The sequence below is a fragment of the Pseudophryne corroboree genome, chromosome 1 (genome assembly GCF_028390025.1).
Source record: "Pseudophryne corroboree isolate aPseCor3 chromosome 1, aPseCor3.hap2, whole genome shotgun sequence".
Taxonomy (NCBI): Eukaryota; Metazoa; Chordata; class Amphibia; order Anura; family Myobatrachidae; genus Pseudophryne; species Pseudophryne corroboree.
This window is the reverse complement of record NC_086444.1, coordinates 1,183,595,627-1,183,621,384: the sequence shown is the minus strand read 5'-3', so window position 1 is coordinate 1,183,621,384 and position 25,758 is coordinate 1,183,595,627. Positions and strand designations below refer to the sequence as shown.

General features: G+C 48.2%; 1 protein-coding gene across 2 annotated transcripts in view; it reads left to right on the top strand.

Annotated features, from left to right (window-relative positions):
* The window catches only part of NAGK (N-acetylglucosamine kinase), a 60,790-nt gene that overhangs the window by 7,404 nt on the left and 27,628 nt on the right, over positions 1-25,758 (top strand). For both annotated transcript variants that reach the window (XM_063925298.1, XM_063925299.1), the window contains exons 2-6: positions 22,460-22,544; positions 23,033-23,131; positions 23,918-24,059; positions 24,150-24,260; positions 25,398-25,510. In XM_063925298.1, coding sequence (XP_063781368.1) covers positions 22,460-22,544; positions 23,033-23,131; positions 23,918-24,059; positions 24,150-24,260; positions 25,398-25,510 — 550 coding nt within the window. The remainder of the gene's footprint in view (positions 1-22,459; positions 22,545-23,032; positions 23,132-23,917; positions 24,060-24,149; positions 24,261-25,397; positions 25,511-25,758) is intronic.

The following is a 25,758-nucleotide window of genomic DNA, read 5'->3' as shown; positions in this document are numbered from 1 at the left end:
GACCAGCAGGGAATTAACCCATGGCTTTTACTGTGTCCCAGGACTCTTCAGGGTCCCATAAATGTCCCTTTACCCAGTTAGCGGACACTGATACCGACACGGATTCCGACTCCAGTGTCGACAAGGATGATGCAAGGTTGCACCCATGAGTCGCGACAGTATTCAATATAGGTTTATTGTAATAAACGTTGTTTCTCTAACGTCCTAGTGGATGCTGGGGACTCCGAAAGGACCATGGGGAATAGCGGCTCCGCAGGAGACTGGGCACAAAAGTAAAAAGCTTTAGGACTACCTGGTGTGCACTGGCTCCTCCCCCTATGACCCTCCTCCAAGCCTCAGTTAAGATTTTGTGCCCGAACGAGAAGGGTGCAATCTAGGTGGCTCTCCTGAGCTGCTTAGAGTAAAAGTTTAAATAGGTTTTTTTATTTTCAGTGAGACCTGCTGGCAACAGGCTCACTGCATCGAGGGACTAAGGGGAGAAGAAGCGAACTCACCTGCGTGCAGAGTGGATTGGGCTTCTTAGGCTACTGGACATTAGCTCCAGAGGGACGATCACAGGCCCAGCCATGGATGGGTCCCGGAGCCGCGCCGCCGTCCCCCTTACAGAGCCAGAAGACTGAAGAGGTCCGGAAAATCGGCGGCAGAAGACGTCCTGTCTTCACTAAGGTAGCGCACAGCACCGCAGCTGTGCGCCATTGCTCTCAGCACACTTCACACTCCGGTCACTGAGGGTGCAGGGCGCTGGGGGGGGGCGCCCTGAGACGCAATAAAAACACCTTTTTTGGCAAAAAATACATCACATATAGCTCCTGGGCTATATGGATGTATTTAACCCCTGCCTATTTTTACATAAAAAAGCGGGAGAAAGGCCGCCGAAAAAGGGGCGGAGCCTATCTCCTCAGCACACTGGCGCCATTTTTTCCTCACAGCTCCGTTGGAGGAAGGCTCCCTGACTCTCCCCTGCAGTCCTGCACTACAGAAACAGGGTAAAACAAGAGAGGGGGGGCACTAAATTGGCATATAGATATATACAGCAGCTGTATTAGGGAAAAACACTTATATAAGGTTATCCCTGTATATATATAGCACTCTGGTGTGTGCTGGCAAACTCTCCCTCTGTCTCCCCAAAGGGCTAGTGGGGTCCTGTCCTCTATCAGAGCATTCCCTGTGTGTGTGCGGTACGTTGTGTCGACATGTATGAGGAGGAAAATGGTGTGGAGGCGGAGCAATTGCCTCTGTTAGTGATGTCACCCCCTAGGGAGTAGACACCTGACTGGATGGTCTTATGGAAAGAATTACGTGATAGTGTCAGCACTTTACAAAAGACTGTTGACGACATGAGACAGCCGGCAAATCAGTTAATACCTGTACAGGCGTCTCAAACACCGTCAGGGGCTCTAAAGCGCCCGTTACCTCAGGTGGTCGACACAGACCCAGACACGGACACTGACTCCAGTGTCGACGGTGAGGAAACAAACGTATTTTCCAGTAGGGCCACACGTTACATGATCACGGCAATGAAGGAGGTTTTGAACATTTCTGATACTACAAGTACCACAAAAAAGGGTATTATGTGGGGTGTGAAAAAACTACCCGTAGTTTCTCTAACGTCCTAGTGGATGCTGGGACTCCGTCAGGACCATGGGGAATAGCGGGCTCCGCAGGAGACAGGGCACATCTAAAAAAGCTTTTAGGTCACATGGTGCGTACTGGCTCCTCCCCCTATGACCCTCCTCCAAGCCTCAGTTAGGTTTTTGTGCCCGTCCGAGAGGGTGCAATCTAGGTGGCTCTCCTAAAGAGCTGTTTAGAAAAGTTTTTTTTTAGGTTTCAATCTCAGTGATTCCTGCTGGCAACAGGATCACTGCATCGAGGGACTTAGGGGAGAGATTTCCAACTCACCTGCGTGCAGGATGGATTGGAGTCTTAGGCTACTGGACACTTAGCTCCAGAGGGAGTCGGAACACAGGTCAGCCTGGGGTTCGTCCCGGAGCCGCGCCGCCGATCCCCCTTACAGACGCTGAAGAGACGGCAGAACGGAGGTCCGGAAAGCAGGCGGCAGAAGACTCCTCAGTCTTCTTGAAGGTAGCGCACAGCACGGCAGCTGTGCGCCATTGTTGTCACACGGCTCACTGACTCAGTCACGGAGGGTGCAGGGCGCTGCTGGGGGCGCCCTGGGCAGCAATATAATTACCTTTAGTGGCAAAATAAATACATCACATATAGCCATTAAAGCTATATGTATGTATTTTAACCCAGGCCAGTTTCTTAAAAACCGGGGAAAAGCCCGCCGAAAAAGGGGCGGAGCTTATTCTCCTCAGCACTCAGCGCCATTTTCCTGCTCAGCTCCGCTGGTGAGGAAGGCTCCCAGGTCTCTCCCCTGCACTGCACTACAGAAACAGGGTAACAAAGAGAAGGGGGGCATAAATTGGCGATATTTATATATTAAGAGCGCATATATAGTAAACAACACCTTCTAGGGTTGTTTATATACATTTATAGCGCTTTTGGTGTGTGCTGGCAAACTCTCCCTCTGTCTCCCCAAAGGGCTAGGGGGTCCTGTCTTCGATTAGAGCATTCCCTGTGTGGCTGCTGTGTGTCGGTACGTGTGTGTCGACATGTATGAGGACGATGTTGGTGTGGAGGCAGAGCAATTGCCGATGATGGTAATGTCACCCCCTAGGGAGTCGACACCGGAATGGATGGCTTTAGTTATGGAATTACGTGATAATGTCAGCACATTACAAAAGTCAGTTGACGAAATAAGACGCCCGGCAAACCAGTTAGTACCGGTTCAGGCGTCTCAGACACCGTCAGGGGCTGTAAAACGTCCTTTACCTCAGTCAGTCGACACGGGTACCGACACAGATGAATCTAGTGTCGACGGTGAAGAAACAAACGTATTTTCCAATAGGGCCACACGTTATATGATCACGGCAATGAAGGAGGCTTTGCAGATCTCTGATACTGCTGGTACCTCAAAAAAGGGGTATTATGTGGGGGGTGAAAAAACTACCTGTATTTTTTCCAGAATCGGAGGAATTGAATGACGTGTGTGATGAAGCGTGGGTTAACCCCGATAGAAAACTGCTAATTTCCAAGAAGTTATTGGCATTATACCCTTTCCCACCAGAGGTTAGGGCGCGCTGGGAAACACCCCCTAGGGTGGATAAGGCGCTCACACGTTTATCAAAGCAAGTGGCGTTGCCGTCTCCTGATACGGCCGCCCTCAAGAATCCAGCAGATAGGAGGCTGGAAACTACACTGAAGAGTATATACACACATACTGGTGTTATACTGCGACCGGCAATAGCCTCAGCCTGGATGTGCAGTGCTGGGGTAGTGTGGTTGGATTCTCTGACTGAAAATATTGATACCCTGGATAGGGACAGTATTTTATTGACTCTAGAGCAATTAAAGGATGCTTTCCTTTATATGCGAGATGCTCAGAGGGATGTTTGTACTCTAGCATCAAGAGTAAGCGCGATGTCCATATCTGCCAGAAGAAGTTTATGGACGCGACAGTGGTCAGGTGATGCGGATTCCAAGAGGCATATGGAAGTATTGCCATATAAAGGAGAGGAATTGTTTGGGGTCGGTCTTTCGGACCTGGTGGCCACGGCAACTGCCGGCAAATCCACTTTTTTACCTCAGACCCCCTCCCAACAGAAAAAGACACCGTCTTTTCAGCCGCAGTCCTTTCGCTCCTATAAAAAGCGACCAAAAGGACAGTCTTATCTGCCGCGAGGCAGAGGAAAGGGTAAGAAAGGGCAGCAAGCAGCCCCTGCCCAGGAACAGAAGCCCGCCCCGGCTTCTACAAAGCCATCAGCATGACGCTGGGGCTTTACAAGCGGACTCAGGAACGGTGGGGGGTCGACTCAAGATTTTCAGCAATCAATGGGTTCACTCACAAGTGGACCCGTGGGTCCTGCAGATAGTATCTCAGGGTTACATGCTGGAGTTCGAAAGGTCTCCTCCTCGCCGGTTCCTAAAGTCTGCTTTACCAACGTCTCCCTCAGAAAGGACGTCGGTTTTGGAAGCCATTCACAAGCTGTATTCTCAGCAGGTGATAGTCAAGGTACCCCTCCTACAACAGGGAAAGGGGTATTATTCCACACTATTTGTGGTACCGAAACCGGACGGTTCGGTAAGGCCTATTCTAAATCTGAAATCCTTGAACCTGTACATAAAGAAATTCAAGTTCAAGATGGAGTCACTCAGAGCAGTGATAGCGAATCTGGAAGAAGGAGACTTCATGGTGTCCTTGGACATAAAAGATGCTTATCTACATGTCCCGATTTACCCCTCACACCAAGGGTATCTCAGGTTCGTGATACAAGACTGTCATTATCAGTTTCAAACGCTGCCGTTTGGGTTGTCCACGGCCCCTCGGGTCTTTACCAAGGTAATGACCGAAATGATGGTTCTTCTACGAAGAAAAGGCGTATTAATTATCCCTTACTTGGACGATCTCCTGATAAGGGCAAAGTCCAGAGAACAGCTGGAAGTCGGTGTAGCGCTAACACAAGTAGTGCTTCAGCAACACGGGTGGATTCTAAATCTTCCAAAATCTCAATTGACCCCGACAACACATCTGCTGTTCCTGGGCATGATTCTGGACACGGTTCAGAAAAAGGTATTTCTCCCGGAAGAGAAAGCAAGGGAGTTATCCGAACTTGTCAAGAACCTCCTAAAACCAGGAACTGTGTCAGTACATCAATGCACAAGAGTCCTGGGAAAGATGGTGGCTTCGTACGAAGCGATTCCATTCGGCAGATTCCATGCACGAACATTTCAGTGGGATCTGCTGGACAAATGGTCCGGATCGCATCTGCACATGCATCAGCGGATAACACTGTCACCGAGAACAAGGTTGTCTCTCCTGTGGTGGTTGCAGACTGCCCATCTGTTAGTGGGCCGCAGATTCGGCATACAGGACTGGGTCCTGGTGACTACGGATGCCAGCCTACGAGGTTGGGGAGCAGTCACAAAGGGAAGAAACTTCCAGGGCGTGTGGTCAAACCTGGAGACGTCTCTTCACATAAATATACTGGAGCTAAGAGCGATCTACAATGCTCTAAGCCTGGCAAAATCGCTGCTTCAGGGTCAGCCGGTGTTGATCCAGTCCGACAACATCACGGCAGTCGCCCACGTAAACCGACAAGGCGGCACGAGAAGCAGGAGTGCAATGGCAGAAGCTGCAAGGATTCTGCGCTGGGCGGAGAATCATGTCGTAGCACTGTCAGCAGTGTTCATCCCGGGAGTGGACAACTGGGAAGCAGATTTCCTCAGCAGACACGACCTTCACCCGGGAGAGTGGGGACTTCATCCAGAAGTTTTCCACATGATTGTGAACCGTTGGGAAAAACCAAAGGTGGACATGATGGCGTCTCGCCTCAACAAAAAATTGGACAGGTATTGCGCCAGGTCAAGAGACCCTCAGGCAATAGCTGTGGACGCTCGGGTAACACCGTGGGTGTACCAGTCAGTGTATGTGTTCCCTCCTCTGCCTCTCATACCAAAGGTACTGAGAATTATACGGAAAAGAGGAGTAAGAACAATACTGGTAGCTCCGGACTGGCCAAGAAGAACTTGGTATCCGGAACTTCAAGAGATGCTCACGGAGGATCCGTGGCCTCTACCTCTAAGAAGGGATCTGCTTCAGCAGGGACCTTGTATGTTCCAAGACTTACCGCGGCTGCGTTTGACGGCATGGCGGTTGAACGCCGGATTCTAAAAGAGAAGGGCATTCCTGAGGAAGTTATTCCTACTTTAATTAAAGCCAGGAAAGAAGTGACCGCACAACATTATCACCGCATTTGGAGAAAATATGTTGCGTGGTGTGAGGCCAAGAAGGCTCCAACGGAAGAATTTCAATTGGGTCGATTCTTACATTTCCTGCAAGCAGGATTGTCTATGGGCCTCAAATTGGGGTCCATTAAAGTTCAAATTTCGGCCTTATCAATTTTCTTCCAGAAGGAATTGGCGTCAGTGCCTGAAGTACAAACTTTTGTCAAAGGTGTACTACATATACAACCCCCAATAGTGCCTCCAGTGGCACAGTGGGATTTGAACGTGGTTCTAAATTTTCTCAAATCTCATTGGTTTGAGCCTTTAAAATCGGTAGATTTAAAATACCTTACATGGAAGGTAACCATGCTGTTGGCCCTGGCTTCAGCCAGGAGAGTTTCGGAGTTGGCAGCTTTGTCATACAAAAGCCCATATCTGATATTCCATTCGGACAGGGCAGAATTGAGGACACGTCCTCAATTTCTCCCTAAGGTGGTTTCGGCATTTCACTTGAACCAGCCTATTGTGGTGCCTGCGGCTACTAGCGACTTGGAGGACTCCAAGTTACTGGACGTTGTCAGAGCATTAAAAATATATATTTCAAGGACAGCTGGAGTCAGAAAATCTGACTCGTTGTTTACATTGTATGCACCCAACAAGTTGGGTGCTCCTGCGTCTAAACAGACGATTGCACGTTGGATATGTAGTACAATCCAACTTGCACATTCTGTGGCAGGCCTGCCACAGCCTAAATCTGTAAAGGCCCATTCCACAAGGAAAGTGGGCTCATCCTGGGCGGCTGCCCGAGGAGTCTCGGCATTACAACTTTGCCGAGCAGCTACGTGGTCAGGGGAGAATTTTACAAATTTGATACTCTGGCTAAAGAGGACCTGGAGTTCTCTCATTCGGTGCTGCAGAGTCCTCCGCACTCTCCCGCCCGTTTGGGAGCTTTGGTATAATCCCCATGGTCCTGACGGAGTCCCAGCATCCACTAGGACGTTAGAGAAAATAAGAATTTACTTACCGATAATTCTATTTCTCATAGTCCGTAGTGGATGCTGGGCGCCCATCCCAAGTGCGGATTGTCTGCAATGCTTGTACATAGTTATTGTTACAAAAATCGGGTTATTACTGTTGTTGTGAGCCATCTGTTCAGAGGCTACTTCGTTTGTGTTATCATACTGTTAACTGGGTTCAGATCACAAGTTGTACGGTGTGATTGGTGTGGCTGGTATGAGTCTTACCCGGGATTCAAGATCCTTCCTTATTGTGTACGCTCGTCCGGGCACAGTACCTAACTGAGGCTTGGAGGAGGGTCATAGGGGGAGGAGCCAGTACGCACCATGTGACCTAAAAGCTTTTTTAGATGTGCCCTGTCTCCTGCGGAGCCCGCTATTCCCCATGGTCCTGACGGAGTCCCAGCATCCACTACGGACTATGAGAAATAGAATTATCGGTAAGTAAATTCTTATTTTTTCCCGAATCAGATGAATTAAATGAGGTGTGTGATGAAGCGTGGGTTTCCCCCGATAAAAAACTGCTAATTTCTAAAAAGTTATTGGCATTATACCCTTTCCCGCCAGAGGTTAGGGCGCGTTGGGAAACACCCCCTAGCTTAGATAAGGCGCTCACACGCTTATCAAAACAAGTGGCGTTACCGTCCCCTGATACGGCCGCCCTCAAGGAACCAGCTGATAGGAAGCTGGAAAATATCCTTAAAAGTATATACACACATACTGGTATTATACTGCGACCAGCAATCGCCTCAGCCTGGATGTGCAGTGCTGGGGTGGCTTGGTCGGATTCCCTGACTGAAAATATTGATACCCTGGACAGGGACAATATATTATTGACTATAGAGCATTTAAAGGATGCATTTCTATATATGCGAGATGCACAGAGGGATATTTGCACTCTGGCATCAAGAGTAAGTGCGATGTCCATTTCTGCCAGAAGAGGATTATGGACGCGACAGTGGTCAGGGGATGCGGATTCCAAACGGCATATGGAAGTATTGCCGTATAAAGGAGAGGAGTTATTTGGGGTCGGTCTATCGGACCTGGTGGCCACGGCAACGGCTGGAAAATCCACCTTTTTACCCCAAGTCACCTCGCAGCAGAAAAAGATACCGTCTTTTCAGGCTCAGTCCTTTCGTCCCCATAAGGGCAAGCGGGCAAAAGGCCACTCATATCTGCCCCGGGGCAGAGGAAGGGGAAAAAGACTGCAGCAGACAGCCTCTTCCCACGAACAGAAGCCCTCCCCCGCTTCTGCCAAGTCCTCAGCATGACGCTGGGACCTTACAAGCGGACTCAGGCACGGTGGGGGCCCGTCTCAAGAATTTCAGCGCGCAGTGGGCTCACTCGCAAGTGGACCCCTGGATCCTGCAGGTAGTATCTCAGGGGTACAAATTGGAATTCGAGACGTCTCCCCCTCGCCGGTTCCTGAAGTCTGCTTTACCAACGTCTCCCCCCGACAGGGAGGCGGTATTGGAAGCCATTCACAAGCTGTATTCCCAGCAGGTGATAATCAAGGTACCCCTCCTACAACAGGGAAAGGGGTATTATTCCACGCTCCGGTGAGACCGGATGGCTCGGTGAGACCCATTTTAAATCTGAAATCCTTGAACACTTACATAAAAAGGTTCAAGTTCAAGATGGAGTCACTCAGAGCAGTGATAGCGAACCTGGAAGAAGGGGACTATATGGTGTCTCTGGACATCAAGGATGCTTACCTCCATGTTCCAATTTGCCCTTCTCACCAAGGGTACCTCAGGTTTGTGGTACAGAACTGTCACTATCAGTTTCAGACGCTGCCGTTTGGATTGTCCACGGCACCCCGGGTCTTTACCAAGGTAATGGCCGAAATGATGATTCTTCTTCGAAGAAAAGGCGTCTTAATTATCCCTTACTTGGACGATCTCCTGATAAGGGCAAGGTCCAGAGAACAGTTAGAGGTCGGAGTAGCACTATCTCAAGTAGTACTACGACAGCACGGATGGATTCTAAATATTCCAAAATCGCAGCTGATTCCGACGACACGTCTGCTGTTCCTAGGGATGATTCTGGACACAGTACAGAAAAAGGTGTTTCTCCCGGAGGAGAAGGCCAAGGAGTTATCTGACCTAGTCAGGAACCTCCTAAGACCAGGCCAAGTGTCAGTACATCAATGCACAAGGGTCCTGGGAAAGATGGTGGCTTCTTACGAAGCGATTCCATTCGGCAGATTCCACGCAAGAACTTTTCAGTGGGATCTGCTGGACAAATGGTCCGGATCGCATCTTCAAATGCATCAGCGGATAACCCTGTCTCCAAGGACAAGGGTGTCTCTCCTGTGGTGGTTACAGAGTGCTCATCTCCTAGAGGGCCGCAGATTCGGCATTCAGGATTGGGTCCTGGTGACCACGGATGCCAGCCTGAGAGGCTGGGGAGCAGTCACACAGGGAAGAAATTTCCAGGGCTTGTGGTCAAGCATGGAAACGTCACTTCACATAAATATCCTGGAACTAAGGGCCATTTACAATGCCCTAAGTCAGGCAAGACCTCTGCTTCAGGGTCAGCCGGTGTTGATCCAGTCGGACAACATCACGGCAGTCGCCCACGTAAACAGACAGGGCGGCACAAGAAGCAGGAGGGCAATGATGGAAGTGGCAAGGATTCTTCGCTGGGCGGAGAATCATGTGATAGCACTGTAAGCAGTGTTCATTCCGGGAGTGGACAACTGGGAAGCAGACTTCCTCAGCAGACACGATCTTCACCCGGGGGAGTAGGGACTTCACCCAGAAGTCTTCCACATGATTGTGAACCGTTGGGAAAAACCAAAGGTGGACATGATGGCGTCCCGCCTCAACAAAAAACTGGACAGATATTGCGCCAGGTCAAGGGACCCTCAGGCAATAGCTGTGGACGCTCTGGTAACACCGTGGGTGTACCAGTCAGTGTATGTGTTCCCTCCTCTTCCTCTCATACCAAAAGTACTGAGAATCATAAGAAGGAGAGGAGTAAAGACTATACTCGTGGCTCCGGATTGGCCAAGAAGGACTTGGTACCCGGAAATTCAAGAGATGCTCACGGAAGACCCGTGGCCTCTACCTCTAAGAAAGGACCTGCTCCAGCAGGGACCATGTCTGTTCCAAGACTTACCGTGGCTGCGTTTGACGGCATGGCGGTTGAACGCCGGATCCTGAAGGAAAAAGGCATTCCGGATGAAGTCATCCCTACCCTGATCAAAGCCAGGAAGGATGTAACCGTACAACATTATCACCGTATTTGGCGTAAATATGTTGCGTGGTGCGAGGCCAGGAAGGCCCCTACAGAGGAATTTCAACTGGGTCGTTTCCTGCATTTCCTGCAAACAGGACTGTCTATGGGCCTCAAATTAGGGTCCATTAAGGTTCAAATTTCGGCCCTGTCAATATTCTTTCAAAAAGAACTGGCTTCTGTTCCTGAAGTTCAGACGTTTGTCAAGGGAGTACTGCATATACAGCCTCCTTTTGTGCCTCCAGTGGCACCTTGGGATCTCAATGTAGTTTTGGGATTCCTAAAATCACATTGGTTTGAACCACTCACCACTGTGGACTTAAAATATCTCACATGGAAAGTGGTAATGCTGTTAGCCCTGGCTTCAGCCAGGCGTGTCTCAGAATTGGCGGCTTTATCCTATAAAAGCCCTTACCTAATTTTTCATACGGACAGGGCAGAATTGAGGACTCGTCCTCAATTTCTCCCTAAGGTGGTTTCAGCTTTTCACTTAAACCAGCCTATTGTGGTGCCTGCGGCTACTAGGGACTTGGAGGATTCCAAGTTGCTGGACGTAGTCAGGGCCCTGAAAATATATGTTTCCAGGACGGCTGGAGTCAGAAAATCTGATTCGCTGTTTATCCTGTATGCACCCAACAAGCTGGGTGCTCCTGCTTCTAAGCAGACGATTGCTCGTTGGATTTGTAGTACAATTCAGCTTGCACATTCTGTGGCAGGCCTGCCACAGCCAAAATCTGTAAAAGCCCATTCCACACGGAAAGTGGGCTCATCTTGGGCGGCTGCCCGAGGGGTCTCGGCTTTACAACTTTGCCGAGCAGCTACTTGGTCAGGGGCAAACACGTTTGCTAAATTCTACAAATTTGATACCCTGGCTGAGGAGGACCTGGAGTTCTCTCATTCGGTGCTGCAGAGTCATCCGCACTCTCCCGCCCGTTTGGGAGCTTTGGTATAATCCCCATGGTCCTTTCGGAGTCCCCAGCATCCACTAGGACGTTAGAGAAAATAAGAATTTACTTACAGATAATTCTATTTCTCATAGTCCGTAGTGGATGCTGGGCGCCCATCCCAAGTGCGGATTGTCTGCATTACTTGTACATAGTTATTGTTACAAAAATCGGGTTATTGTTATTGTGAGCCATCTTTTCGGAGGCTCCTTCTGTTATCATGCTGTTAACTGGGTTCAGATCACAAGTTGTACGGTGTGATTGGTGTGGCTGGTATGAGTCTTACCCGGGATTCAAAATCCTACCTTATTGTGTACGCTCGTCCGGGCACAGTATCCTAACTGAGGCTTGGAGGAGGGTCATAGGGGGAGGAGCCAGTGCACACCAGGTAGTCCTAAAGCTTTTTACTTTTGTGCCCAGTCTCCTGCGGAGCCGCTATTCCCCATGGTCCTTTCGGAGTCCCCAGCATCCACTACGGACTATGAGAAATAGAATTATCGGTAAGTAAATTCTTATTTTTGCATATCACAGAGGAATCCTCTGTCCCTGACACGAGGGTCTGCATATTTAAAGAAAAATAACCTAACTCATCTCATGAGCTGACCGTTTTATTTAAAAAAGCTTGGGAGACTCCTGACATTAGACTGCAAGTTCCCAAGAGTATTATTATGGCGTATCCTTTCCCCTCAAAGGACAGGTTACGGTGGGAATCCTCGCCCACGCTGGACAAGGCCTTAACGCGCTGGTCCAAGAAGGTAGCATTACCGTCCCCTGATACGGCGGCCCTATAGGATCCTGCGGATAGTAGGCAGGAATCTACCTTAAAATAAAATTTATGCGACTGCAAGAGCCCTATTTAGACCTGCCGTAGCGTCGGCATGGGTAGGTAGCGCAATTACAGCTTGGGCTGATAACTTGTCGTCTAACATTGACACCCTAGAAAAAGATAGTATGGTGTTGGCCTTAGGTCACATCAAGGACGCAGCACTATATATGAGAGAGGCTGCGAGAGATATTGGGTGTTTGGGTTCAAGGGCAAAGGCCATAGCAGGTTCTGCTAGTAGGTCTCTGCGGACCTGTCAATGGACAGGTGATGCTGACTCGGAGAGTCATATGGAAGCTTTACCTTGCAAGGGTGAAGTTTTATTTGGGGAGGGCCTCGCGGACCTGGTTTTCACAGCTACCGCGGGTAAGTCGTCTTTTTTGCCTTATGTTCACCCGCAGCAAAAGGAAACACCCTAATAACAGATGCAGTCCTTGCGGTCGCGTAAGTTCAGAAAGGGGAGGGGCTTTATTTCCTCGCCTGAGGTAGAGGTAGAGGGAAAAGATCACCGGCTACGGCCAGTTCACTGGAAAAGTGTCCTCCCCGGCCTCTACCACATCCATCAAAGAGGTGCTTACACACCGATTTTCAAATCGGCCTTGCCAGCTACTTCCCCGGAGAGGAAAATCATTATGGCTGCCATACTAAAGCTGGGTCAACAGCAAGTGTTTATCATGGTTCCCCTAGAGCAACGGGGAAAAGGGTTTTATTCAGCCCTATTTGTGGTCCCAGAGCCGGATGGCTCGGTCAGACCGATTCTGAATCTAAAATTCCTAAACCTACATTTAAAGAGGTTCAGATTCAAGATGGAATCTCTCAAGGCAAGGATATCCAGCCTGGAAAGGGGGGGGGGGTTTAGGGTGTCACTAGACATAAAGGATACCTTCATGTCCCCATATATTCTCCTCATCGGGCGTACCTAAGGTTCGCTGTACAGGATTGTCATTTCAGACGTTGCCGTTTGGGCTTTCTACGGGCCCGAGAATTTCACCAAGGTAATGGCGGAAATAATGGTTCTCCTGCGCAAACAAGAGGTCACAAGTATTGCATACTTGGACGATCTCCTGATAAAAGCGAGTTCAGGGGAGCAGTTATTAATAAAAGTTTCTCTGGCTGGGTCCACAGGATTATCCACAGGATAACATTGGGATATTGTCGAGCGACAGCGAAAATGGCACCAACACGGTCACGAGCTTTCTGGCCTCCCAGGATGCATTGGGGCCTCCACTATATAGTCCCGCCCACTGACTCGGTCAGATCAGTTTTTTGCTTGGTGCGGCAGGAAGCCGCATGGTCACAGGGCTGCTGTGAAAGCAGCCTCAAGTTTTCATTACTTTATTTTTATAGACTTACTGTTTTGGTTTGAGCGACTTCTCTTAACAGCGTCTTAAACGTGTATTAGAAAGAGTCGCTCCAACAACTCCCCACCGGGTCGCAACAACGCTTACCTTCGCGGTACAGTGCTATCTCGACGGGCGTCTGTGTCGGATGTTCTAGCAGGTCCAGCAGACGTTACCAGGCTGTGGCCGGAGCATGGGGAGACAGTGAGTATATGGACTTCCTCTTACTAGAGGGGTCAGGACACAGCTACGCTGATTTGGTGGAGACTACAAACAGCGTGTTGATGCGCCGAACATCTCGAGTGTGACAGCGCTACGCTCCGGGGATCATAGGCGCCAGGACTAGGTGAGGCCGCGATCCTGGGAGTTTAAGTCAACAGGGGGTTTCAGGCGCTCTCCTGGCCGTCCCTCCTCCGAGTTCATGGCCAGTTCCCGCGGGTCTCTCGTTTCATAAACTGAATGACCTCACTTCCGGCTCAGACGCTACCACGAGGGTACTCGGTCGCAGCTTAGACGCTGCGGTTGTGTACACTGGATATAAACCCGCCCAGACAGAGTCGCAGGCCTTAGCGTCTGCATACACGTGGAAGTCGCTCAGCGTCCGTGTCCGTTGGTGAGCGTCCGTGTCCGTTATCAGTTACCAAGAGCGGCAGTGTACACCAGTAGCATCTGAATCCACTCAGCGTCTTTCGAGCGTCTTTGCTTGGATATGGAAGTGTGGTGAGTCTCCCTGTATCCCGCTCCCTGGAGGCAGGGTATACAGTACTAAAAATTCCTTCTACTTCTTAGTGTGCACTGTTAATTTTTAGTACCTATTGCATATGAGACCTGTATATTACTGTGTTTTCTGCATGCTATGTTGAAAAAGAACCAGTTAAACAGAACTACAATTTTCCTACTTATGTGTAAGTTATTATGGAGGTTGTATTCTCATATGGCAATGTCTAATGCTTTAACATGTGACTGACTGCTAGTATGTGTGCTGACTTTTCTGTGTAATGTCAGTCCTGTTCTGACCCTCAAATCAGGTGCACTGTGGTCAGATTGATTTCACCTCTATATACTGATTATAGGGTGTGGTTCAGTCACAAAATTGTGTAGTCAATATCAGAAAAAATGTCTGTGAGCGGCAAAAGTGATGAGGAGAATTTGTCAAGCACTCCTACAGCCCTAACATGCTTATCTTGTAAGTCAGGGGTAATTGATATGATTCAATTGGTCACTTATGAGGGTTTGTGTGCAAACTGTTTCGCTTTTCAGCGAAGTAAAAAACAGGAGTTGGTTCAACCACCAACAGAGCCACCATGGAATATGTTCGCAAAGACTCTGTCTTCAATAGCGGACAGGTTAGCTCCAGTAGCACCACCTCAAGGGTTAGGTTACACTATGAACCCATACATGCAGCTCCCTTCCTATGGTTTGGTTCCAGTAGCCTCTACAAGCAACCAAGGGGTAGGTAAGACTAAGACAGATACGTCTGTATGGCAGACTACACAAGAGGATACATCGGATGATGATGCGGAAACAATAGATTCAACTCCGTATGATGATCAGTCGCAGAGCTTTAGTTCAGATGATGTAGCTGATCTCATTAATGCAGTAAAGGCTGTGCTTTCTCTGGAAGAACCAGCCAAGACAGCGTTAAAAGCAAAAGCACCTGTATTCAAACGAACAAAGTCAGTGAAAGCTGAATTTCCAGCGTCAGAGGAGTTGACGGAAATGATGGATGAGTCTTGGGCAGCGCCCGGTAAAAAGTATAAGATTCCTAGGAGATGGGATTCTTATTATCCATTTCCTGCTGGAGATTGTTCGAAGAGAGAAGTTCCTCCAAAAGTAGATGCACATGTTCTGCGACTAGTGCACAAATCTGCTTTGCCACTGTCATCTACCTCTTTGAATGATGTCACAGACAGGAGGGTAGAGAGCCTATTGAAAAATATTTTTTCTCTTGTGGGTGCAGTGGTAAGACCTGCTATGGCTTCGGCCTGGGTAGCAAAGGCAATGGGCGAATGGATAGAGGAACTAGAGAATGACATCCCCTCTCCTACTAGGGAGCAAGAGGATCGTCTTTGTCGTTTAAGACAATCTGCCCAGTATTTGGAAGAAGCAGCCATTGATGTAGGCACTGTTGCTTCTAAAGCTTCAGCCCTGGCAGTAGTCGCTCGCAGAGCAGTCTGGCTACGGACCTGGAAGGCAGATGCGGAGTCCAAGAAGGAATTGGAAGCATTGCCTTTCGTGGGTAATATATTATTTGGAAAACCTTTATCGGATATCCTAGAGTCAGAGGCTGAATCGAAGAAGGTCAGATTTCCGGCTACCTACAACCCTAAGTCCAAGGGTTTAAAATTTCGCTCATTTCGCTGGCAAAGCAAAGCGAAAGGTAAAGAGGAGCCTAAACAACCCCAGTTTAAATCCAGGGGTAGGAAGCAGTGGGCTAGCAAAAAGCCAGCTTCCAAACCTGAACAAAAGCCCTCAGCCTGAAGAGACGGGCCTCCGCTTGGAGGATTCCAGGGTTGGGGGCCGACTCCTGCAATTTGCACACACATGGCAACAGTCAACAACAGATGCCTGGGTGCAGAAGGTAGTATCTCAGGGGTATGGGTTCCCATTCAGGAGGCAGCCTCCTCAAAGATTTTTTTGCACCAGCCCGTCTCGTATAGAGTCGAAGGCCAATGCCCTGCAAGAAGCAGTCCAAAAATTACTGCAGTCAGGTGTGATTGTCCCAGTACCTCCATCACAAAAGGGACAGGGGTATTACTCCAATCTGTTTCTAATCCAGAAACCAAATGGGTCATATCGACCAATTCTAAATCTGAAGATGTTGAACAATTACATATGGATCCCGAAGTTCCACATGGAGACGTTACGCTCCATAATGTTGGCTATGGAACCGGGAGACTATATGGTATCTCTGGATGTGCGGGATGCTTACCTACATGTGCCTATAGCACTATCGCATCAGTGTTACCTCAGGTTTGCCATCCTCAAGGAACACTTCCAGTTCCAAGCTCTGCCCTTCGGGCTAGCTACAGCACCCAGGGTGTTTACCAAGATCATGGTGGTTATGGCAGCTTGTCTGCGCAAACAAGGGATAAGGATATTCCCATACCTAGACGACCTATTAATCTTAGCACAGTCGCAAGATTTACTGTTGAGCCATCTCCAACAGACGATAGTTTGTTTACAGAGACACGGGTGGCTCATAAATTGGGAGAAGTCGTCCCTGAATCCATCACAGCGGATGGTTCATTTGGGAGCCATATTGGATTCAGACCTACAGAGAGTTCTCTTACCAGAGAAGAAAATAGTCAAGGTGCAGGTCATGGCTCAGGAAGCGTTGCAAGCCCAGACAATGTCAGTCCATGCAGCAATGCGACTGTTGGGTCTGATGGTATCAACGTTCGACATGGTGGAATATGCGCAATTCCACTCCAGACCATTGCAGCATCTCATTTTGACAAAATGGAACGGAAATCATCAAACAATAAAGAAGCAGATGATAAAGATTCCAGTAAATGTAAAAAAGTCTCTAGCATGGTGGCTACAGACAGACCATTTAAACAAGGGGAGACCCTTTTGGATAAAAGAGTGGCAAGTCCTGATGACAGATGCCAGCCTGCAAGGTTGGGGGGCGGTACTCGGAAGCCTATGGTTCCAGGGAAAATGGACCGCAAGGGAAAGTCGCCTGCCGATATATCTGTTAGAAATAAGAGCCATTTACTTGGCCCTAGTTCAGGCAAAGGACAATCTACAAGGAAGACCAGTCCAGATCCGCTCAGACAATGCGACGGCAGTAGCATACCTAAATCATCAAGGAGGGACTCACAGCAAGAGTCTGATGGAGGAAGTAACTCCCATTCTAAAGTGGGCAGAACTCCATCTCCAGGCATTGTCAGCAGTATTTGTCCCGGGTGTACTAAATTGGGAAGCGGATTTTCTCAGTCGGCACACCATTCAGGAAACCGAATGGGCACTACACCCAGAAGTGTTTCAGACACTGGTGAACAGATGGGGTATACCGGAGATAGACCTTATGGCGTCTCGTCTAAACAACAAAGTTCCGAGGTACGGATCAAGAACAAGGGACCCAGGAGCAGTCCTGGTAGACGCACTGTCAGTAGAATGGAGGTTTCAGCTGGCATATCTGTTCCCTCCAATATCTCTGTTACCCAGAGTAGTGAGAAAGATAAAACAGGCAAAAGGAGCAATCATTCTAATAGCTCCAGCTTGGCCAAGAAGGCATTGGTACACAGATCTGTGGAGAATGTCCGTGGAAGCACCGATACTGCTCCCTCAACGTCCAGATCTGTTAATGCAGGGTCCTTGTTGTCACAGTCATCTGGATCGCCTGTCTTTGACGGCGTGGCTGTTGAAACCTCTATCTTAGAGGCTAAAGGATTTTCAAAGCAAGTAATCCAAACCATGCTTAGAGCAAGAAAGCCTTCTTCGGCCCGTGTATATCATAGAATATGGCAAGCCTATATTCATTGGTGTTCTGGAAAAAATTACAATCCAAGAGCCTTTAAAGTAGCTAGAATTTTGGATTTTCTGCAGGCAGGATTGGATAAGGGGTTGAAGGTTTCTTCCTTGAGGGTGCAAGTCTCAGCGTTGACTGTATGGTTTCAGCAGAAGATTGCTGACCTACAGGATGTACGTACGTTTTTCCAAGGAGTAGTACATATTCAACCTCCATTTGTTCCTCCTGCAGCTCCCTGGGATTTGAATTTAGTTCTTAAATTTCTCCAGGGTCCTTTGTTTGAACCACTTGAGAGAGCGGATCTTAAGTGGTTAACGATTAAAGTTCTTTTTTTACTGGCAATGGCGTCAGCCAGAAGAGTGTCAGATTTAGGAGCATTATCATGTAAGTCTCCTTTCCTAAGTTTTTTTCCAGACAGAGCAGTTCTCAGAACGAGATCTAGTTATCTTCCAAAGGTGGTGTCAAAGTTTCACCTGAATGAAGAGATTGTAGTCCCAGCTTTTCAGGTATCGGGACTATCTGCGGGAGAAGCGTCACTGGACGTGGTCCGGTCTTTAAAAATCTATATAGATCGTACTAGTGCCATCAGGAAAACAGATTCCCTCTTCATCCTCTACGGATTCCATAGGAGAGGTTGGCCTGCTAGTAAACGCTGGCGAGATGGCTCCGAGTGGTAATATCTGAAGCTTATTCTCATGCAGATCTCCCTATTCCGGCTAATGTCTCTGCACACTCTACACGTAAGGTAGGTCCTTCTTGGGCAGCACAACAGGGTGCATCAGCAGAACAGATATGTAAGGCAGCCACATGGTCTTCCATAAACACATTCATCAGACATTATGCCTTGGATACTTTTGCCTCTCATGACGCAGACTTCGGGCGAAAGGTCCTCCTGTGCAATCAGGAGCGTCCCCACCACTAAAATGGCTTTGGGAATCCCAATGTTATCCTGTGGATAATCCTGTGGACCCAGCCAGAGAAATAAACGTTATGGTAAGAACTTACCGTTGATAACGTGATTTCTCTTATGTCCACAGGTATCCACAGGGATCCCACCCGGACGCATCTGATTTGAGGATCTAGACAAACACTAAAAACCTCTTCCTTCTTGTATGGAAGGGTGTGCATGTGTGTTCTTATCGCCTGTACAGGTCTCTACCTAATGTTCCTGCCTATAATCGCTGTGGAAAGAACTGATCTGACTGAGTCAGTGGGCGGGACTATATAGTGGAGGCCCCAATGCATCCTGGGAGGCCAGAAAGCTCGTGACCGTGTTGGTGCCATTTTCGCTGTCGCTCGACAATATCCCAATGTTATCCTGTGGATACCTGTGGACATAAGAGAAATCACGTTATCAACGGTAAGTTCTTACCATAACGTTTATGTCTCTCTCCCTGAGAGTACTACAACAGCACAGCTGGATTCTAAATCTGCCAAAGTCGCAGTGGGTTCCGACAACTCGTTGTATTTTTTTGGGCATGATTCTGGATACGGAAAAACAGAGGGGTTTTTCTCCCGGTAGTAAATAGCCCAGGAACTCCAGAACATGATCAAAGACCTGTTAAAGCCTAAAAGAGTGTCAGTCCATCAATGCACTCGAGTACTGGGAAAAATGGTGGCGACCTACGAGGCCATCCCCTTCGGCAGGTTTCATGTGAGGACATTTCAGTGGGGCCTTCTGGACAGGTGGTCCGGGTCCCATCTTCAAATTCATCAGAAAATAAGCCTGTCCTCCAGGGCCAGGGTGTCTCTCCTGTGGTGGCTGCAGATTGCTCACCTTCTAGAGGGTCGCAGGTTCGGCATTCAAGACTGGGTTCTGGTGACCACGGACGTGAGCCTCCGAGGATGGGGAGCAGTCACACAAGGAAGAATTTTTCAGGGACTATGGTCAAGCCAGGAGGCTTGGCTACACATCAACATTCTAGAATTAAGGGCCATATACAACGGCCTACAACAAGCGGGGAATCTTCTTCGCGACCTACCGGTTCTGATTCAATCAGACAACGTCACAGCCGTGGCTCATGTAAACCGCCAAGGCGGGATAAGGAGCAGAGTGGCAATGGTGGAAGCCACCAGGATTCTTCGCTGGGCGGAAAATCACGTAAGCGCTCTGTCAGCAGTCTTCATTCCGGGAGTGGACGACTTTGGGGACTTCCTCAAATAGACATGATGGCGTCACGCCTCAACAAGAAGCTTCGGAGGTATTGTGCCAGGTCAAGGGACACTCAGGCAGTAGCGGTAGACGCCCCGGTGACACCATGGGTGTTTTCAGACGGTCTATGTGTTTCCTCCTCTTCCTCTCATCTCAAAAATATTGAGAATCATAAGACGAAAAAGAGTGCAGACAATACTCATTGTTCCAGATTGGCCTCGAAGGGCCTGGTATTCAGATCTTCAGGAGATGCTCACAGAAGATCCTTGGCCTCTTCCTCTCAGGGAGGGCCTGTTGCAGCAAGGGCCCTGCGTGTTCCAAGACTTACCGCGGTTACGTTTGACGGCAGGGCGGTTGAACACCGGATCCTAGCTAGGATAGGTATCCTGGAGGAAGTCATCCCTACTCTGATAAAGGCTAGGAAGGAGGTGACGGCGAAACATTATCACCGTATCTGGAGGAAATATGTATCTTGGTGTGAAGCCAAGAATGCTCCTACGGAAGATTTCCACTTGGGCCGTTTTCTCCACTTTCTACAGACAGGAGTGGATATGGGCCTGAAGTTAGGGTCGAAATCTGTACCTTAATGGAGCCTATCTATATTCTTTCAGAAGGAATTGGCTTCTCTCCCAGAAGTCCAGACTTTTGTAAAGGGAGTGCTGCACATCCAGCCTCCTTTTGTGGCACCATGGGACCTTAACGTGGTGTTACAGTTCCTAAAATATCACTGGTTTGAGCCTCTTCAAACAGTTGAATTAAAATTTCTCACTTGGAAGGTGGTCATGTTGTTGGCCTTGGCATCTGCAAGGCGGGTGTCCGAATTGGCGGCTTAGTCTCATAAAAGCCCATATCTGATTTTCCATGTGGATAGAGCAGAGTTGAGCACTCGTCCTCAGTTTTTGCCTAAGGTGGTTTCATCGTTTCATATGAACCAACCTAGGGTGGTGCCGGTGGCTATGGGAGACTTGGAGGATTCCAAGTCCCTTGATGTAGTCAGGGCCTTAAAAATTTACGTAGCCAGGACGGCTCGGGTTAGGAAAACAGAGGCACTGTTTGTCCTGTATGCAGCCAACAAGGTTGGCGCTCCTGCTTCTAAACAGACTATTGCTCGCTGGATCTGTAACACGATTCAGCAGGCTCATTCTATGGCTGGATTGCCGTTACCAAATTCGGTAAAGGCCCATTCCACTAGGAAGGTGGGCTCTTCTTGGGCGGCTGCCCGAGGCGTCTCGGCTTTTCAGCTTTGCCGAGCAGCTACTTGGTCGGGTTCAAACACCTTTGCATAATTCTACAAGTTTGATACCCTGGCTGATGAGGACCTCATGTTTGCTCAATCGGTGCTGCAGAGTCATCCGCACTCTCTCGCCCGGTTTGGAGCTTTGGTATAATCCCCATGGTCCTTACGGAGTCCCCAGCATCCTCTAGGACGTAAGAGAAAATAAGATTTTAAACCTACCGGTAAATCTTTTTCTCCTAGTCCGTAGAGGATGCTGGGCGCCCGTCCCAGTGCGGACATATTTCTGCAAGACTTGTATATAGTTGTTGCTTACATAAGGGTTATGTTACAGTTAAGATCAGTCTTTGGCTGATGCTGTTTTGTTCATGCTGTTAACTGGTTGCGTATATTCCAGGTTATACGGTGTGGATGGTGTGGGCTGGTATGAATCTTGCCCTTAGATTAACAAAAATCCTTTCCTTGTACTGTCCGTCTCCTCTGGGCACAGTTTCTCTAACTGAGGTCTGGAGGAGGGCATAGAGGGAGGAGCCAGTGCACACCCATTCTGAAGTCTTTAGAGTGCCCATGTCTCCTGCGGCGCCCATCTATACCCCATGGTCCTTACGGAGTCCCCAGCATCCTCTACGGACTAGGAGAAAAAGATTTACCGGTAGGTTTAAAATCTTATTTTAACCATCTAGACTCAAGCATGGATATCTTTAAAACCTGGCCTGTAATGGCAGCATTTGGCAAACTCTGGATCAGTCACTAGGATTGTTACACTTCCTCAGAGATATGGCAATGAGCAGTCAGCAACTGATTATGGGGGTAATTCCAAGTTGATCGCAGCAGGAATTTTGTTAGCAGTTGGGCAAAACCATGTGCACTGCAGGGGAGGCAGATATAACATGTGCAGAGAGAGTTACATTTGGGTGTGGTGTGTTAAATCTGCAATCTAAATTGCAGTGTAAAAATAAAGCAGCCAGTATTTACCCTGCACAGAAACAAAATAACCCACACAAATCTAACTCTCTCTACACATGTTATATCTGCCTCCCCTGCAGTGCACATGGTTTTGCCCAACTGCTAACAAAATTCCTGCTGCGATCAACTTGGAATTACCCCCTATATTCCCAGTTTTCAGAGTCACTGAAGTAAGATGATACTGCTTTCCTCATTCTTAACATACCCAAGTAAGATATTTTCTATAAAGGCAGTATCTGTATATGTACAGATGGGTCCACGGTTATCTTGGCTTGTTTGCTGCGACTAGGCACAACATGGTTTATTAACATAAATACATGTTGCAATACAGCAGGGGATTAAGTCCGACTGCCCAGTCTCAGTTAATCCTTTTAAAGGTCAAGATAAACGTGGACCCATCTGTATCACCTAACCTGTCATTCATGTTTCCATTCTTTCAGTACCATTATAATATAATCATTTACCCTGTACTGTCTACAGAGGAGGAACGCACTCCAAAGCCATCCTAATTGCAGACGATGGGCGGATCCTGTGCGAGACAGAAGGGCCCTGCACCAATCACTGGGTGAGAAATGGGAAGTGTTCTGTCCTGGGACTAATAGTATGGAGTAGGATCGTATGGTCAGCCATGTTGTTTGAGGATTGTTGTGTCTGGGCGATGGCTGCTGCAATACCTCATCCAAACAACATGATCACCTGATGTATTCCCACCACGGCGGTAACAGGAGGTGGTTAGTGGTGGGAGTTCTTCATCCGTGGGGATAGACTATCATGTCTCATTAGAGTACCGGGAGAGGAGGCTCTCTACATATGTACAAGGCTAGACATGTCTGCCATGTATGGCTATACTCTTTGTAACAACAAGGACTACGTGGGGCTGGAAGCCACTAATGTTCTGGGTACCCATATTGAGACTTCTTGTGTGGTATCTATATGTTCTTTATAGCCAGAGCGCTCGCTGCTGCTCACCCGGCGTCTGCTGTAATTTTTTACTTCAGGATCCATAGGGTCCACCCAGCAGGTGACCGCCATGTTTTATCCCTTTACCTGCAGTTGGTCGGCACAGACAAGTGTCTCGAAGCGATTAATACCATGGTGACGGAAGCTAAGGAGAAAGCAGGGCTGGACCCTCGGATTCCCATCAGGTGCCTGGTAAGAGCGCGGTAGAGAAAGGTCACCCTTGCCCAATAATCAGCTTATTATGTCAGTGCCAGGAAAGGTGTATCCTGCTTGCTTTTCCTGTCTGTATGTTATGTTACATATGCTGCGATTGGGGATGGTAAATATTCTCTGTAAAGGGCTGTGGAATATGTGTGCGCTATATAAATAACTGGTAATAATAATATCTGACCCAAGGCAGGACTCGTGGGCAAAAATATTCAAATTCCATTGTATTGGATTTATCATCATTCTGGCCTGTAAGTGCGTGACCGGACACACAAGCCTGAACCAAGCTGAGAGATTCCCAAAGGGTTGGATCTCATCCGGTTTGGCCACTTACACGTGCCTAACCGAGCACTTATAGGATTGGTCATCATAGCTATTGGACTGGTCACTGTACTGGGGAACCCCCTGCACTTTCTGCCTTATACCGTACTGACTATAAAATGAATCTAATCTTCTAAACACTGCATGCCACCCTGCTCCTAACCAGTAAAGAAGCCATCTGTAGACCTTTATAGAGTCCATGAAATACTGTCTCACCCACAGTGTTAGCACCTTTTGTACAAGTTTTAAACTAAGAAAGCATGGCTCGTTTTATTTGGGAATGTCTGGAGCTTGTATGATATACCAGTGCCACAGAGCGCATTGTAGTGTATGTGTGTCAGGCGGTTGGAGACGGGTAAGGCATGTTGGATTCAGGTTCTGTGCTCTGGTGCACCCCGGTAGCTGTGAGGTCAGTACAGCGATGATTCTTCCTCTGCTTCCCCATTGCAGGGTATGTCCCTGAGCGGCGGTGACGAGAAGGAGGCTCTTGATAAACTGATTGCAGAGATAAGCCAGCGGTTTCCCCAACTCAGTGAAAACTACTATATCTGCAATGATGCCATGGGAGCTATGGCTACCGCTACAAAGCTGGGTAACCCTTCCCCCCACATCCTGCCATATGCAATACCTGTTCTGTTCTCATGGCTGGGACTCACCATCATTGTGTGTTCCTTACCTCTAGGGGGAGTGGTGCTGATCTCAGGGACTGGATCCAACTGCAAATTGATGAACCCAGATGGCTCAGTGGCCGGCTGCGGGGGCTGGGGTCATCTGATAGGAGATGAGGGATCGGGTGAGTACCCTCGGCTCTCTGGAGAAAGACCTATTCTCATAGTGCTTTGATTCTATTGTCTGTGAATTTTCAGTGTTTTCAGATTATTGTATAAAAAGTCTGGGGGTGGGACAGTTGTAGGGGCTGAATACCTTCCTTGCAGGTGTACTCCAGAGTCACCTGACAGCACCCGTCTCAGGACTCTGCCTGCAAGGGGGAAGCCGGTACACCTGAGCTCAGCAGCCGTCTCTCCAGCTTTCTCACCACGGGACCGTGGCTACCTGCAGCAGCCTTCTGTGTACAGCTTATTGGAAGAGTTATATTGTTTGAAGCCACATATCACCATCAAAATCAGGGGATCTCCTGATTGCATTTACGTTTTATCATCAGAATTTACAGTATGGGTACTCTAGCCGTTTGGGAGACATGTTATCCCCGCTCCAAATGTGCAGTTACTCCGCTTACATCTACTAGCCACAAATTACACATATCTGGGTTTTACCTTTCTACAAATGGACAGGCTGAGATCTGGCTCCCAGATACTGTAGGTTTGGAGCAAATACTCCAGAATGTTTCATTCATTAATCGCTGACTTTCTTTACCCATCCTCCTTACTCAGTGTGCTAGTATTATACATTGCATAGTGTGTCAGTCAGTAAGTCCCTGTATATATACCTACTTGAGCTTCATCGTGAAGATAACCAGCATAGACTGATGTCACCAGGAAAGTGACCCATTGGGCTTTGTGTGTGTATGTATGTATGTGTGTATGTATGTATGTATGTATGTGTGTATGTGTATATATATATATATATATATATATATATATATATATATATATATATATTAGAGCATCAGTCCGGCACTCGAGAAAACTTGTATATTAATCACGCCGGTGCCTTCACAGAAAACTTCACATAATCCACATACCAGTGCGGCAATCAGAAAACGGAAACGAACACCAATGTGGTTACCACATTGGTGTTCGTTTCCGTTTTCTGATTGCCGCACTGGTATGTGGATTTTATATATATATATATTCTGTGATATTATGAAGACCAGTCCATGGTGATTTTAAGCCTGCAGTTTAAACTGGATTATATAATTATGTATGACAGTATCTTTTGTAGTAGATTTACGTGCATTTCTCGTTTGCAGCGTACTGGATTGCACATCGGGCCATGAAGATCGTTTTTGACACCATTGACCATCTCGTGGAGTCACCCCACGACATCGGCTATGTGCAGAAGGCCATGTTCAACTATTTCCAGGTAAAATTGCATCTTTACTAGTCCAGATGGTCTTTAGTGGTGGCCACGTGTACTACATGCATAAATCTCTCATGGGCTGTGGACGCTAGCCATGATCTCACCTGCGGAGTGTCATCCACATACAGTTCAACTGCTTTCTTGTCCTGCGTCTCCCTGTACAAGGATCAGCCTACACCCTACAAGTCTGTATTACCGTCTAGTTGGTCCTTTCACTTTACTGATGACCAGTGAAGATTTCTAGGTTGTGC